This window comes from Dipodomys merriami, unplaced genomic scaffold (genome assembly GCF_024711535.1).
Source record: "Dipodomys merriami isolate MVZ:Mamm:240054 unplaced genomic scaffold, mDipMer1.0.p SCAF_242, whole genome shotgun sequence".
Taxonomy (NCBI): Eukaryota; Metazoa; Chordata; class Mammalia; order Rodentia; family Heteromyidae; genus Dipodomys; species Dipodomys merriami.
In genome coordinates this window covers 1530277-1547929 of record NW_027203849.1, presented here as the reverse complement: position 1 = coordinate 1547929, position 17653 = coordinate 1530277, and the positions used below count along the sequence as shown (strand labels likewise).

The window sequence follows — 17653 nt, the reverse complement described above, 5'->3', positions numbered from 1 at the left end:
AGAGTTCAGGCCACCAAAAATAAATAAATAAAGAGTTCTTCTAGAGGGTGATATGCTCACCTTTTTTTTCTAACTCAATAGTGACCTCACAGTAAGGAAATGGCAGGGTACAGGGATGCACCTCAGTGCCACTTGTGCAGGTGGTAGTGTGCATGTTCAAGGAAGAATATGTACCTATATTCAATGTTATTTTCATCTTTGATATATATATATATACAAAAGATGAATCATTGCCTGTTAGCTCAACATTTTAAAGATAAAAGCTTATTTTTCCTCATAGTTCAAATGAAGAGAATTTTCTGCATCCAGATTTAAATTAAGTTAATACTGTAAAAGATCAACTCATAAAAATTGTTTATAAAAAAAAAAGATCATTTTGTTTCGAAAACAAATATCATGCATAACCAGAAAGGTAGTTCGGAAGAACATTAAACTCTCTGCAATTTCTTGTTGGAACAACTCTTCTTAATTTACATGACAGTGAGTGCCCTGAAGCACTGCTAAGAAAAGACAGCTTTCAATCTAGTCTCAAATCAGGTTCTCCTACAAGAAATAAAGAGCAAGTTCAGACTGATCACACTTGAAAGGGTGTTACAGCTTCTATTAGAGCAGCCAGGATTAAAATCCTCCTAAGTCTGGCTTTTATGATTCTATAATGCTTTGATTTTATAAGTATTTTAAGCTGATGAATTGTTTGCATAGACTTGACTTTTTCTGGCCAAAAAGATAATTAATTAGAAAATAAAGGACCAAGCCAAATGAAGAGCTGGGCACATGGTTTAAGGGGTAGAGTGCTTGCTTACCTAGCAAGTATGAATGAATGGGGATATAACTAAAACCCCAGTAACACAAAACAAACACCTCATAATAGGAGCTGGAGGCAGGAGGACTTTGAGTTCAAGGCCAACCCAGGCTATACAGCAAAACCCTGCCTCAAAAATTAAAACAAGCTGGGTGCCGGTGGCTCAGTTCTGTAATCCTAGTTGCTCAGGAGGCTGAGATCTGAGGACCACTGTTCAAAGCCAACCTGGGTAGGAAACTCCAGGAGACTCTTAACTATAATAAACTACTCAAAAAAAGGTGGAAGTTGTGCTATGTCTCAAGTGGTATTCACTAGCCTTGAGCAAAAGGAACTTAAGGACAGTGCACAGGCCCAGAATTCAAGTCCCAAAACTAAATAAATAAATAAATAAATAAATAAATAAAAATACAACTACGCAAAGACTGCACTATTGAGGAATCTAATAAGATAATGGAATCTGATAAGTGCTCTTCCCCAGCTTCTTTCTCTCCTGAGTCACACCAAGTACTGCCACACCCAGGAGCCAGTCGGTCAAGAGAAATAGCAACAGAGCTATTACACACAGGACTACCACTACTTCCAACACCATGCCCTGCTTCCTTTTTGGTCTGATTGAAAGTGAAAAAGAGGAAACTATTTCAGTCACTTTATTTCACTTACATTATACTATAACTATTTCACTTATATCCCATTATCCCAACATTGCTGACTTTTCAAAAATAAATACACAGACTTCTTACTTAGAAGCGGGTTTTTTGTTTTTTTTTGGCCAGTCATGGGGCTTGAACTCTGGGCCTAAGCGCTGTCCCTCAGCTCTTCAGCTCAAGGCTAGTGCTCTACCACTTGAGCCACAGCGCCACTTTCGGTTTTCTGGTGGTTTATTGGAGAGAAAGAGTTTCTTAGCCTTTCCTGCCCTGGCTAGCTCTGAACCATGATCCTCAGCTCTTAGCCTCCTGAGAAGCTAGGATTACAGGCATGAGCCAACAGCACCCAGCTAGAAGTGTATTTTTTAAATGTATGTATTAAAGAAAAAAAGACAGTGAGATAAGGAATTAGTGGAGTAGTTCAAGTGGTACAAGTCTGCCCAGCAAGCATGAGGTCCAGAAATGCCAAAAGAGGAGGGAGGAAGGGAAGACAAATGTGAAGTGACTTTCTCAGAATGGAGAACTTGCATTTTATTATTTGTATCCCAATAGGAATGCTTGAAAATTAAAAATATTAGTAGAAATCAACAAGTAACATCAGTCCATTTAATCTGTAACTATAAAAATCACCTTCTAGCATTACTTCTGAATTAGCTCTATGGAAATATCCAAATGGAACCTTTTTTCTTCGTAGTGCTGGGGTCAAGCCCAGGGCCTAGGTCAAGATAGGCTCGTGCTCTACCACCACACTTATTTTTAAACATAAACTTACTTTTCCAATACATTGACTTGTTCATATAAGAAAGGACAAACTTCAGAAATCTGATTTGCAGGATGACATTGATCAAGATGCATTATATCATAAACTGCTTTGTTAAATTGCAACTCCTTTGTATAAGTACTTAAAGATAATAAAACTTTTTTTTTTTTTTTTGTCTGTCGTGGGGCTTACACTCTGGGCCTGGGTGCTGTCCCTGCGCTCTTCAGCTCAAGGCGAGTGCTCTACCTCTAGAGCCACAGCACCACTTCCAGGTTTCTAGTGGTTTACTGGAGATCAGAGTCTCACGGACTTTTCTGCCTGGGCTGGCTTTGAACCGCAATCCTCAGATCTCAGCCTCCTGAGTAGCTAGGATTACAGGCGTGAGCCACCAGCACCCAGCAAATAAAACATTTTTTAAATAATTTTTTTTAAATCTGTTTTGCAAGGACTGGGAAGGTGGCTCAGTGGTAGAGCGCTTGCCTTGCATGCATGAGGCCCTGGGTTCGATTCCCCAGCACCACATAAGCAAAAAGAAAAAAGCCGGAAGTGGTGCTGTGGTTCAAGTGGTAGAGCACTAGCCTTGAGCTGAAGAGCTGAGGGACAGCGCCCAGGCCCAGAGTTCAGGCCCCACGACCGGACCCCCCCCCCAAAAAAAAACATTCAAAAACAAAAAAATAAAATCTGTTTTGCAGCTAAGTGCTGGTGGCCCATAGCTTAATCCTAGCTACTCAGAAGGCTGAGATCTAAGGATCATGATTCAAAGCCAGCCTGGGCAGGAAAGTCTATGAGACTCTTATCTCCAATTCACCACCAGAAAACTGGAATTGGTGCTATAGCTCAAGTGGTAGAGCACTAGCCTTGCGCTGAAGAGCTGAGGGACAGCACCCAGGCCCAGAGTTCAAGCGCCATGACCAAACCCCCCCCCCCCAAAAAAAATCTGTTTTGCAATTTTAAGATACCTGTTATAATATATTATCTACTAACTTAATAGCCATAGATACCAAGGGCAAATACCAAAAAAGTCTTTAAAAGTCTTCAAAAAAGGCCTTAAATACCAAAAAAGTCTTAGTCACAGAATGGAAGAATTGGGGAGGGGATTGTGAGGTGGCACTGGAGGGGACGAGTCACTCCTGCTTTATAGCTAAGCTTCTCTAAGGAAGTGAATAATGCATGTTTCACCAAAACAATGAGACATAAATGTTATTCTGTATCTCACTTTTTTTCTCATAGTGTTAAGGTGCTCCTATTAGTGACAGATTCAGACATGTGTTTATCTTTTTTGCCAACATATTTAGGCATGTATATCTACACTAATACAAGTTAAATGGAATTATATGCTATTTTGTTTTTAATAGTACAATATTCTGATTCATTCTACCACTTCCTGTTGAGAGATCATTTTTATCCCCAAGTCTCAAATTCCTCAATCCTCAAGCTGCAGCCTCCCATATGCTAGTATTACAGGCATGCATCATCATGCTCCCAAGGTTTTCATTGTTTCCAGTTTTGTTCTAGATTTTGCAACTTTGAACAAAATCAGCAAATGTCTCTACACATATAGCTTTATATACTGGAGTTTTATTCCTATAAGAAGGATGGTTGGCTTCTCATGCCTGTAATCCTAGCAACGCAGGAGGATGAGATCTGAAAGATTGCAGTTTAAAGCCAGCCCAGGCACTAAAGTCCATGAGACTTTCATCTCCAATTAACCCCTACCCTGTCAAAAAGCAAGCAAGTAAACAAACAAACAAAAAGACTCAGGCCACATGTTAGTGGCTCATACAAATCTTTGCTATTCAGGAGGCTGAGATCTGAGGACTGTGCTTCAAAGCCAACCTAGGCAGGAAAATTGGTGAACCTCTAATCTCCAATGAATCACAGAAAAAGCTGGAAGTAGAGCTGTGGCTCAAGTAGTACAGCTCTAGCCTTGAGCAAAAAGCAGCTCAGGAGTAGCTCCCAGGCCGAGAGTTCAAGCCCCAGGACCAGTCAAAAATTTTTTTTAAAACCAACAAAACAAAAACCCAGAAACGTATCTGTGACTAAAGTGCTAGAGTAGTAGATTTGAACAAAAAGCTCAGGGACAGTGTCATAGACTGAGTTCAAGTTTCAGGACTGGTGCGCGCACACGCGCGCACACACACACACTATATGAAAGGAAAAATATACTTTTTATTTTACTTACAATATATAGAACATATAAAATATATAAAGAATATATAAAATTTTTTCTATGTTACTAAATATCTACCATATTATCTTTAGTAACTAGGTTATTATAGTCTACTACATAGATAAACACTATTGAAGCAGTCTCCTTCAGTGGCTCATCTAAATTATTGCAAAATGTCACCTATTTAAATGTCATAGTAAATAATGTCACAGCTACCTCTTGTGCCTTTTATGCTCATTCCTTGGATTTGAAAGTATACTTGCTACTCAGGAAGCTGAGATCTGAGGATTGCTGTTTGAAGTCAGCCCAAGCAGGAAAGTCCATGAAACACTTATCTCCAGTTAACCACCAGAAAACTGGAAGTGACCCAACGTGGCAGAGTGCCAGCCTTGAGCAAAATAGCCCAGGGACAATATCCAGGCCCAGAGTTTATGTCCCACAAACAAAACAAAAGGTATATTACCTTTTTCTGGAAGCTGTGAAGGCAGGTAGGAAAAAATACATAGAAGAAGACACAGACCCTCCCTCAATGTAGTGGGGACAAATAAGCCCAACTAAACTATTTGGTACATGGCAGGGAAACACTTGTGCTTCTTGTATGCTTCTCATCAGCTGGCCTTGTGTCTGCCTGTATAGATTAGTTTATATAACATCTAACTAGCTATGGTATATGGTGAGTTTCCATGGTGTAACCTCTTTGAGCAATTACTAGTCTAGTAAAATAAATACCAGGAAGCTGAAATATGTCTTCTCTGAGGTGGGTAGGGACCAAGGGGAAAAGAATAGTTGAATGGAGAGAGAAATAGTGGAACAATACAGTGATAATACTCAATATACATACCTGAAAATGTGAGTAGGAAACTTGAGGAGACAGTGGAGATAGGATACATAGGAGAAGAATGATGAAAGGGTGACAATGACCAAGATGCATTCATTGTACTCATGAATGGACATGTTAAACTGAAACCCCTTTGTACATCTATTTGAAGATTAAAGCAAACACCATCCAAATGCATCTGGCAGAAGAAAGGCTCCACTCTGTGTCAGTAGCATGCCACATATGTGTTTAACATGCATCACTTTTATTCAGATACTTAATTTGAGCATCAATTCTACATAAATTTTATTTCTTTTTTCTTTTTTTTTTTTTTACAGATAACCATGATAGCATTGTTGCACACTTTTTATGTGGCCGGTAGCATTCTAAGTGTTTTATGTGATTTAAGTCATTTACTTCTCTTAACTAACTTTACAGATGAAGAAACTGAAACATAAAAAGATCAAGTGAGGCCACCCACCAGTGGCTCACGCCTGTAATCCTAATTACCCAGGAGCTGAGATCTGAGGATCAAGGTTCAAAGTCAGCTGGGCAGCAAAGTCTATGAGACTCATATCTCCAATAAACCACCAGAAAACTGGAAGTGGCACTGTGGCTCAAGTGGTAGAGCACTAGCCTTGAGCTGAAGAGCTGAGGGACAGCACCCAGGCCCAGAGTTCAAGCCCCATAACCAGGGAAAATAAAAAAGGTCAAGTGACTTGCCCAAAGACACAAAAATAAGAAATGCAGATCTAGAATCTGCGCCCAGACCATCTATCTTCAGAGTCTGGGGTCTTAATCACTGGCAATGAATTAGATGAAGTGCCCAGTCATTCCTTGGCAAATGACCAAAGCCAGGATTTAAGTCCAGGCCTCACAGACCCCAAAGTGCATGTTGTGTAACTTGTTGTTAATAAACTAGAAAACATGGACTGGTAGACAGAAAAAAAAAATAAGTGCACTTACACTACCTTGATATCATTTAGGAATTCAGTGTCTTTCTTCTGTATTGGTCTATTTGTCCATATTAAGGCACTATAGGTCTTGGTCTTTTCTTCTTCACCTTCTTTCATATGTCCTATTGCCTCTCTAAACAAAGTAACAAAATGGAGTTTGTCTGAATATATAAAACACATACAAAACTCATTCCAAATTTCTCTTAAAATAACTTACACACATTCCCTTTATTTTAACTGTACAACTCAACGATTTTAGTATGCTTTCAGAGTTGTGTGGCTATCACCAAAATCTAACCTTACAATACTTGCATCACCCCAGAAAGAAACTTCATAGCCATGAGTGGTCACTTCTGATTCCTCCTTTCCCCAGCCCAGCCCAGACCATAACGGATTGACTTTCCATCTCTACAATTTCCCTATTCTGAATACCTTACATCTAATGCAATCATACATTATGTGGTACTTGGTGCCTGGCTTCTTTAACTTCCTAATACATTCAAGATTCATCTGTGATGTAGCATGTATAAGTATTTTATTGAATATTGTAACTAATCTTTTGAGAAATGCAGAGAATTTTGCAAAGTGGCTACATTTAGATCCCAATAGTAATATATGCTGGTTTTCTCTGCCAGTACTTGTTATTCTCTGGGTTTTTCATAGTAACCATCCTGGTGGGTGTGAGGTGGGATCTCTGTGGTTTTCATTTGCATTGCCCTAATGACTAATGATGTAGAGTATTTTTTTAAGTTATTCATTGACTATTCATATATCCTCCTTGAAGAAAGGTCTCCTTACCATTTCCCCCATTTTTAACTAGGGTGCTAAAAGAGTTCACATATTCTGGGTACAATTTCCTTACCAGATTATGATCTACAACTAAAATTTCCCTGTTGAAATTGTCTTCATGAGCCTACCCTTACCTTGTAACAAGCTGCAAATCACGTACTTGGATTTTGTCAGATGACTTATTAATTTTCTGTAGTAGTAGAAAAAGAAAACAACAATTAGCAGCACTAGCTTGGTTACATAGGTGCTGAAACATGAGATTTCCATGTCATGAAGTGGTTTACCTGCTGAAGCTCCTTAATTTCTTGTGAAGTGAAATGTATTCTATGAGGATTCACCAGCTCAATTGCAAAGGGCCTTCCTGGCAGCACACACCCCATCATGAAACAGAAACGTGTCAATGGAGTTAACATTTGGGCTAATGCCAGAGGGTTAGGAGGTGTGAAAAATGGGTTAAGCTCTAGAGGACTGAAAGCTTAGTGATATGACTACATCTGGGGGAGAGAAGACTATGTGAAAGAATCAAGGGGCTTCTGGGGGACTGCAAAACCCCAGTATAGGCAGTAGGTGAAAATGACTGCTTTCCCAAAGGTCCATGAACAAGCCTGTGTTAATTACAAAATAAAATCCAACCCACTAATTAAGTTGGTTACACCAATGTAAGGTTGTCACAGGCAGCCAATGCCCAGGTATACCAAGTTGAAAGCCATTCCCCAGCCTAATCTAATCTAATGAAAAAATTGATTCCATGAGAGAGATGGACTACAGATGTCAAATAGCTCAGAATTAATTCTCATCATCCTTCTTATAATTCAACAGATAAAATGAGAGAAACAAAATCTAAAAGAGGAGAATCATTTTTAAGTGAAGAAGTATATTTGGGGGCTGGGAATGTGGCTCAGTGGTAGAGTGCTTGGCTAGCATGCATGAAGCCCTGGGTTTGATCCTGAGTAACACATAAACAGAAAAAAGCTGGAAGTGGTGCTATGGCTTAAGTGGCAGAGTACTAGCTTTGAGCAAAAGAAGCTCCAGGACAGTGCCCAGGCCCTAAGTTCAAAGCCGCAAGCCTGGCAAAAAAAAAAAAATTTGGAATTACTGGTACTTCTGAAATATTATTAAATAAAATGATTAGTAATCAAACTTTGGAGAGAATGCACATAAAAGGCTATTACAACCTACAGATATGAACTAGGATGCTTCTGAAAAAATGTCTCTTGGTCAGACATGGATCATATAATTTACAAAGGAGCTCCATAATCTACAAGACCTCTCTCTTGGAGAAAGTTCTAGGCTTTGCCCTCACTGTAACTATTGTTAAGTCTGCAGGTTAGAATAGGTAGAAATGGGAAAAAGCTAGTTCTAAGAAGGTGATGCTGATATAATCTTACCATTTCCTAATGTTCTCACATCTACATCTTCTCTTCCAGAGGATGAGAAATTAAAACCTTCGGGAAGCAGATCAAGGGAGGAAAAAAAAATCAGAGACATAATATCCCTGAGATACTTGTTTCCAACTAGAATCTAATTTAAGGTCCTAACAGTTTACAGGAGAAACCCAAGGACTAGTTTGCCCATCTCTCATTCTAGTCTCTGCTGAAAATAATACAACTAAGGGCCCATATATCTTTGCGCACATGCACATGCACACGTACCACACACACATATACATACACAAATTATACATATTTAATTTTTATTCTAACTTTATGAAGTATTAAGTTAAAGACCATGCCGCAGAAAGCTGTAGATAATTCTGACAGGATCACACAGTCAAGTGGCAGAGCTAGGCAACTGATGTCAAAGCCAGACCTGAGTTGTCATCCCACGCCACCAACCCATGGAAAACCAAGGTCGAGCACTGTCTGAAGGATTCTCACATCCCTGGCCACTAGTTTATAAAGTAAAAATCTATCATCCTCTTTCTTTCTGTAAAACAAGACAAGGTCTGGGGGAAGGGGCAAGGGATGTTGCTTAAGTGGTAGAGCACCTGCCTAGCAAGCACAGGGCCTATAGTTCAAACCAAAAGTAAAGGAAAAAACTATACATTTAAGAATTAAGATTAAACTTAATGGCTCAAGCCACTAAGGAGGATCATGATTTGAGGCTAGCCCATTTATGAGATCCCGTAGCTCAACAAGGCCAAGCTAGGTGTGGTAGTGCATAACTATCATCTGAGCTAATTAAGAAGTGTAACTATGAGGAACATGACTATAGCAGTCTAGAAAAAGGTGAGATCCTAACTCAAAAATAACCAAAACTAAAAGGGCTGGAGGTATGGCTCAAGTGGTATAGTCCTGCCTAGCCAAGTTCAAACCTCAGTGCTGTCTAGAAAAAAAAGGGGAGGTAGAAAAAAAAAAAAGAAATAAAGGAGGAAAGAAAGGAGAAAGGCAAGAAGGGAGAGAGGGAGGGAGCACTTTAGCAAGCCAAACCAAACCTTGTTGGAAACACAGGATATTGTCTGTCATGTCACACCCAGGGAAGCAGGCCCCTCACAGGACCCAAAGCTATGTCTCATATAGAGGAGTGACTAACCTGGAGCTAGTATGCTGTGTTCACACCAGAAGACAGGCCATATGGGCATGAGATCAGGATCTTTCCCAGGTGGAGAACCTAGGATTTGCAGGGAGAAGGAATCTGGGGACCACTCGGTCCTAGAGACCCCTCCACTCTGTTTCCATACCAGTGTCATATCACATGGAAACCCACAATAACATCAGAGGCGTCTAGTCAGAGTCAACAGACTCAGAAAGTAGCATGAAGAAGGACAGGTGCAATTAAGTAGAAAATTCAAAACAGGACCTGGAAGCTGAATGATGCATACTCTCTGAGTTCAGAAACACAGGTTTAGCAAATTTATGCTTTGTTTGTGGCAGTACTGGGTTCGAACTCAGGGTATCACACTCACTAGACAGGCACTCTCCTACTTACGCTGTACCAACAGCCCTTTTTGCTTTGCTTATTTTTTTAAATAGAATCTGAATTAGCAAACAAAAGAACAAGACTACTTCAAAACTGCTTCCTGCTAGGATGATGGATATGTGTTGTCACATCCAAACTGTTCTGTTGAGATGTGGAGTCATGAACTTTTGCACTGGGCTGGTCCTGAAGGTTACTACCTCCTGACCTCTCAGCCTTCTGGGTAGTCGACATTTAGATTTGTGCACCACTGTGCCCAGGTACTAGTTAATGAGGTCTCATAAACGTTTTGGCCTAGGTTGGCTTCAAACCATGATCATCCAGGTCTCCACCTCCCAAGTTGCTAAGGTTATAGCATGAGCCACTAAATTATGTCCTAAATTGATGCTCATAATCTGGAATTTCACACAAGGTTTTATTCCCTGATAAGGAGCCAGTGAGCACAGAGGATCAGGTCTGCTTTCTCTCAAGTTGCTCTTATTTGATTTCTCCAGAACACCTACCGAACATACAATCTGCTTTATTTTTAGTGTGGAGATAATATTTCTCCCTTCATTAAAAAAAAATCACCTTCATAAAAGACTGCAAGGGGGAAACACACAGTTGTTTCAGAATCTTCCAGCAGCAACTGGGACCTCAGAACTGAAGATTCCTATTAGGAGGGGGTATGGTAGCTTCAAAAACAGATCTTACAAAAGGCTTTTAATGCTGTTTTCACTTCCTTACAACTGTCTTCTAAGATAATCAGTTTGTAAAAATCAGACATAGATATAGATTCAGATATATAGATATAGATAGATATGTAACTGTATAAACCCACACAGGGTTTTTTTGGTGGTACTGGGTCTTGAGTATGCTAAGTAAGAGCTCTGCCACTTGAGCCACACCAAAGGTCTTTTGTTTGTTTTGTTTTAAACACATAACCTCCTCAACTTTTCCCAGACTAGCCTTGAACTCACAATCCTCTTCATCTCTTGAGAAGCTGGGTAGAAACTACCAATAAGGTAAGTAAAGCTCATGGGGTTAGTCCAGAGTATTTGCTTCTACAATTAAAAAATATATATTGGATTGGTAGGTTACTTTCTTCTCCATTCAGTTAACAAGACCTTTTTGAAAAAGGTCTTGGGAGATTTTTTTAGGTTTGTAAGACTGATAGGCAAGACTGTAAAAGTGCTATGGTCTGAGGTGATTCTCTTTCCACCTGATACTAAGAGAGCTGGAAAGGACAGCTAAACCCCATCTAGACCATCTGTCCATCCTAATCAAAGCATGATTCCCCCCCCCCAGCTTTTTCAGACAGAAAGATATATAGCTGTTCCCTCAAATTAAAAAAAAAAGTTTGAGGGCACTATGGTTCATGACTATAATCCTAGCTACTCATGAGGCTGAGAGCTGAGAATCGAAATCTGAAGGCAGCCTCAGTAGAAAAATTCCTGTGATGCTTATCTCTAAGTAACCACCAAAAAGCCAGAAGTGGAGCGGTGGTTCAAGTGATAAAGTACTAATAGCCCTGAGGAAAAAGCAAACAAAAAAAGCTGAGGGACAACACCCCGGCCCCGAGTTTAAGCCTCAGGACACCCCAAAAAAAATAAAAAGTTTTCTAATTATGGTAGGAGATTCCAAAAAAGTAAAAAACTGACACTGCTAATTACTTGCAGTTTCTCTTGACATGTAATGTGATTTCCTATGATTGAAATCTCAGTCCCTTCCCTCTGATCTAATCCTAGGTGAAATCACAGACTGTATACTACCTTTGACCTGGCAAATCTATTGAGACAAGGGAAACAAGCCTGACTAAACCTGACTCAGCCCCAAAACTTGGGCTCATTAATCCCTAGGAAATCAAAACTCAACATGCTAACATGGTGTGTTTGTGAAATGGTCACTGCTGATCTCTTTTCTCTAGGCCTGAACTTCATTCCAGAATGCATTGAAGGCTTATATGGAAGCCAGACATTCACCAGTGTCTATACCTGAACATGTACTGGATGTGGAAGTTCTCTTAACTTCTCATATTCCCCTAAGGAGGCAGAGGCTGTGTTAAGGTCAGATCTTAAGTATGTTCATTTAAAGGACTTTCCCCCCAAAAAAACAGTCTGAGAAAAGAAAGATATACTTGGTTACTTTGGCTAAAATCAAGCCCTGACCCTCGAGAGAAACTCTGGATGTAAGGGTCCCAGTTCACTGGAAGGGGATGAGGGGCCCAGACTTGATAGTGATTGACAAAATATAGAAAGCTTTCATCCTACTCCAAGAAATGTACTCATGAAAGATCATAAATTGAAATTATTTTATTTTTGTTGACAGTACAGAGCCAACCAAACTCAGGCCTTTGTATTTGCTAGGTAAGTGATCTACCTTCAGCCAGGCCCCAACAAATGACAACATTTTAAAATGTGAACATTTTCACACTTACTCTCTGCTTTGAACACCGTCAACAAATGATCTGAAATTAATTCTTCCACTGAAGATTCCAGCTTCCTTTCTCCATCAATTATCCAGGGAGTTTGTGGTAGATTCCTTGAGTATTTATTATATCTCCCTGCCAAAGAAAATCAGGAATTTTCTTGGATGGAATGGTATGGTTAACAAAACAGGGCAAAAGAAGAAGCAATCACTGTTTAGTAAGCCCAAAGTTCAAGGTGTTATGATACAAACTAATTCATAATCTAACTTGGGGACCCAGCACACAGACGTGAAAGTAATTAAATAAACAATAGATGGCTAACGATGTAATGTGAATGACACATCAAAAGTAATTAAATATGACTAAAATGATTAAATGTGATTAAAATATGATGAAAAGGAATCAGTACATTTAATAAGTTGACTAGCTCACTACACAAGTTATCATAGTATATATGAAATACACAAGGGATCATTTTTTAAAACTATTACCTTTACACATGATTAACAATACATACTTTCAATATAATAGTCATTAGTGATCATGTATTGAAAAATTCAAATACAGAAATTTTGAAGCTTCTATTAGCTAAAAAAAAAATCCTAACAGACTCTGACTCAGTGTTTTTTGGGTAAAGCTAAACCAAGGCATACAGCTAGCTGCCACTGCTCTGGAGCAATCACAGAGAAATGAAGTAATAGTAATAGCTGAAAACTGTGTGCTGCATTACCACTTGAGAAAGTTAATACAATGTTTTTCAGGTAAAAATTAAGTGGTTAGTCATTTAGGAGATAATAGAAACATTTTTTGCAAAAGATTTTGTGTGTATGCGCCTGTCTAGGAGCCTGGGCACTGTCCTTAGGCTTTCTGTGCCAAGGCTAGTGCTCTACCACTTGAGCCACAGCTCTACTTCCATTTTTGGGTGGCTAATTGGAAGTAAGAATCTGACAGATTTTCCTGCCCAGGCTGGCTCTGAACCACAATCTTCAGATCTCAGCCTCCTGACTATTACACGTGTGAGCCACCGGCACCCAACACAAAAAAAATTTTGGCATGACATTTCAAATAACAATTCGAATACAATTTTTGTTGTTGATTTTTGTGTCAGTACTAGGCCTTGAATTCAAGGCTTTGTCACTCTGTTTTTTTCACTCATGGCTGGCACTCTACTACTGGAGCCATGCCTTTACTTTTGTCTTTTTGCTGGCTAACTGAAGATAAAAGTCTCTCAGATTTGTCTACCCAGGCTAACTTCAAACCTCAATCCTCGTATCTTAGCCTTGTGAATAGATAGAATTATAAGGCATGAGTGCAAAGCACTCAGAGGTTCTTGAAGATTACAGAACCTAGAATAAGTTTGTCTATCAGTTCTGCTTTGCCAAAGAGTAGACTAACCAGAGCACAAAAAATAAAACAAAACAAAAAACACCCAGTAAGAGAAGAGCAGAAGATAGGTACATGAGTTGCTTAGAAAGGACATTAGGATGACAGAGAATGCAGAGTTTAAGTTAAATATTTTACCAGCCACAAAAACAGCACCATGAGCACATTCAATCTCAAGAACAGTGCAGACAGTCTTTGGTGAGTCCGGAGGACAAGGAAACTGCCTGCAAAACAAAACAGATTTTATGGATACTACTTTCTAAAAACATGGTAACTGATCACAAAAGTAAGATGAACCAGAATCAGCTGAGACACACACAGAACCTAAGTCTCTCCACAGACACCCATCTTTTGGTTTTGGAACAATTAGGTCTTTCAAGCCTCTAGGGTACCACTTTTAACATCTGATGGTAGCAGCACTGAGTAAATCAGGCACCATAGCTTCCTAGATGGTAATTTCTAATAGCCTTCAGATTCATATGTTCAAGTGCGAGCCCCTCCATTTTGCTCTCCCTGGTCCCTTGCTGCCTGCCTGCTTACATGATTCTCACTCACTTGGGCAGAGCTAGTGCACAGTGATAGTACACAGTGAATTACTGGATAGCCTTGTGGGGTACCGCCCCCTATAGGGAAGGAGCTCTACCCATTTTCCTTTTTCTTCCTTCTCATTGCAGCTATGTTCTTGGGAATTAGACCAGAGAACCAGAAAAATGTAAGAATGTAGCTGACACAATCCCCTTAGCTAAGTAACTTCAACCTCACTGAGGAAAGAACTTTATTATCTGTCTATCATTTAGGAATTTCCAGGAACAGTAGTCTACTGTAAATGACTAGATGCAGATTTAATGACAAAAGTATGGCTTGAAATTTTCCTTTGGTTTCCCAAGATGCTTTAAAAAAGAGTTTCATTTAGAAACTTGGGAACTTGTATATGCTTATAGGAAGTAACTGTCTTTATTGAGATTTATGCAAGATATGGAACAAAAACTACAGTAATATTCTATCTTAAAATCTTAAATGCATTAAAAATTATAAAGTTTCTTATATTTCAGTATAGTTTAACCATTTATGTTTTCGAAGAACACACTGATGTCATCATTGACTTGTCCAGAATTTCAAGTGGGTAACAGAGAATGGACCTAGAGCCAGGTTTCCTGATAAGCAGGCAATGCTATTCCCTTATAAGGTATTCCAGACCCACCTTGACTTTCCTCAGCAGATGGAAATACAGGAATACAGATGTAAAGAGATTAGCACTTGACCAGAGGCCCACACTCAACCTTGTTGAAAACTTAGGGAAACTAACTCCCTCTGTGGACATCAATATCATCTTCTAAAATATAAGGAAGCTGGACTTGATTCATAATTCAAATATTAAATTGATACACATATGCTGAATACTATGACATGCCAAGAACTACACAAAGGACTGGTAATATAAAGATGATTAAGACACAATCCTGGCCCCTGGAATATATTCAGTCTTCTTGTAGACACAAGTGAAATTACCTCTAACATTTCCTTTATTCCCAAATTCCATGATGCCTCCTTTTTTCTATACTTCTACTTACTTTCGGAAATCTTCTTCTGTTATCTTATTCAAAGCTTTCATAACTGCCATTCTAGTGAATACCGACTATATAAGGTAAAATGGGAAAAAAGACATTTTAGCACCCGAATAAAATCATCAGAGCTGAGTATACAGAACATGATGAAGAAATTATATCACTTTATAGATCTAGAAGTAACAAATACTTAAGCCTCAAGAAAATAAAGCTTAAGAGCTTATAATGTCAGTCCCATAGTCTACCTCTCCAGCCTTCTCAATGATCTAGACCACTAGGGAGATGGGGCCAAACAAGTCTCCTTTACTGATTGGTTCACTCTTCTCAAAATCCAATCTTCACCTATGAAAATGATGGCATTTCAGGAAATACATTTTAAACATTTCCCAAGGCCTCAACAGGATATCAGATATCCCGATATCAGAGGCCACAATATGTAACTTAGGAGTTGGCTGCCACAGAAAGGGACAGAGGAGAGGAAATTTGCCTGCTCTGGCACCTAGCAACTCAATGTCTTTCAATAGTCTAAACAAATTAAGCCAATCTACTATACTGAAAACAAAGGTATCTACAACAATGATCTACTTGGGTTTTTTTTTTTTTTTGCCTTTTTTCTTAATAAAAAGCCACAATCTGCCCTAGGACTAGCAAAAAAAAAAAAAAAAAGCCATGAGTTATAGCATACTAGGACTAATTTGCAAATATATACATTGCTTATGATTTCTTCTTCTTCTTTTTTTTTTTTGGGGTCCGGTCGTGGGGCCTGAACTCTGGGCCTGGGCACTGTCCCTCAGCTCTTCAGCTCAAGGGTAGCGCTCTACTACTTGAGCCACAGCGCCACTTCCGGCTTTTTTCTTTTTGCTTATGTGGTGCTGAGGAATCGAACTCAGGGCCTCTGGCATGCAAGGCATGCACTCTACCACTGAGCCACCTTCCCAGCCCCCTTATGATTTCTTCTTTAAGAAATCACGTGTGGGGCTGCGAAGGTGGCTTAGTGGTAGAGCACTTACCTAGCATGAATGAAGCCCTGGCTTACCTAGCATGCATGAAGCCCTGGGTTCAATTCCTTAGTCACACATAAACAGAAAAAGCCAAAAGTGGCACTCAGGGACAGGCTGAGAATGTGGCTTAGAGGCAGAGTGCTTGCCTACCATGCATGAAGCCATGGGTCCAATCAATACCACATAAACAGAAAGAGCTGGAAGTGGTGCTGTGGCTCTAGAGTGCTAGCCTTAAGTAAAAGAAGCTCAGAGACAGTGCACAGGACAGGAGTTCAGTCCCCAGGACTGGCAAAAAAAAAAAGAAAAAAGAAAGACATCATGTGTGACTGAAAGGAAGCACATACTAGAAATCTTAATCATTAATCATTAATGTTTTATTATAATATATTATATTATTATATGCTATATATAATTTTAATAGAAAACATACCCTAGGGTTACTCTAGAGAGTTCTAACAAGGTACCATATAGTCAAAATGAAAATAAGGTGCCTGTTCCATAAGACATGAAATCTTATGCTTGAAATAATCTCAAAAGGACACTCTATACTGCATTACAAGGCAAGGAAATCATACTTGAAGCTCTGTATCTCTCACTGCCAAGTAGTATAGTGTCTAATATACCTTGAAAATGTTTTCCTTATCTGATGTTGGCACTGTTATGTCTTCCCAAGTATAACAAAAACTACAAATATGTTTTATGGGTCATGCCTATAGAGCTTCCCAGCTAGTGGCAAAGAGGAGCGCTACAGGTGGACCAAGATGTCTAATCCTTTAGTTCACAAAGACTGAAGGGCAAGGACTGTGACAATGGGAACCTCCAGGCTGTGCTTCCATGCTGAAGCAATTACAACCATTAGCCTTAAGGCGCTGAACATAACTATGCCGTGACATGAAAGTACAGGGAAGGCTAAGCCCCAGTGGCTCATACCTGTAATCCTAGCTACTCAGGAAGCTGAGATCTGAAAATCAAGATTCTGAGTCAGCCCAAGGAGATAAATCCTTGAGACTATTATTTTCAATTAACTAACAAAAGGCTGGAAGTGGAAGTGTGACTGAATTAGTAGAGAACCAACTGTGAGCAAAAAAGCCAAGTAGAGCCTGTGGCCCTGAGTTCAAACCCCAGTACATAGACACCACTCCCCAAAACCCCTCACCCCCCCCCCACACACACACTGTAGGGAAGGAAAAACTGCTTCAGGCTTAGTCTACATTTCTAATTATTTCTATATAGAGTATTAAACCAATGTTATAACCTATTCTAGTTCTAAAAGACCCAGAACATTTTTGACAATAAACATTATTCTTTTTTAAGGCCACAAGAAACTGTAGCAATACCTGACTCTAAAACAAACTCCATAACGGTCATGAAAGGTTGTCCCAGTATCATGCTCAGTGCTAAAACTACATACTAAGCCAGGTGCTGGTGGCTCACACATGTAAT

General features: G+C 39.4%; 1 protein-coding gene across 4 annotated transcripts in view; it reads right to left on the bottom strand.

Annotated features, from left to right (window-relative positions):
• The window catches only part of LOC138835950 (tRNA pseudouridine synthase Pus10), a 73052-nt gene that overhangs the window by 15867 nt on the left and 39532 nt on the right, over window positions 1-17653 (bottom strand). For 2 of the 4 annotated variants that reach the window (XM_070034530.1, XM_070034529.1), the window contains exons 9-16: window positions 15216-15280; window positions 13783-13868; window positions 12271-12396; window positions 9471-9548; window positions 8327-8383; window positions 7223-7299; window positions 7073-7128; window positions 6165-6282 (exon numbers count right to left, since the gene is read on the bottom strand). In XM_070034530.1, the coding sequence (XP_069890631.1) occupies window positions 6165-6282; window positions 7073-7128; window positions 7223-7299; window positions 8327-8383; window positions 9471-9548; window positions 12271-12396; window positions 13783-13868; window positions 15216-15280 (663 nt within the window). The remainder of the gene's footprint in view (window positions 1-6164; window positions 6283-7072; window positions 7129-7222; window positions 7300-8326; window positions 8384-9470; window positions 9549-12270; window positions 12397-13782; window positions 13869-15215; window positions 15281-17653) is intronic. The other 2 variants (XM_070034531.1, XM_070034532.1) reach the window with 2 other exon arrangements.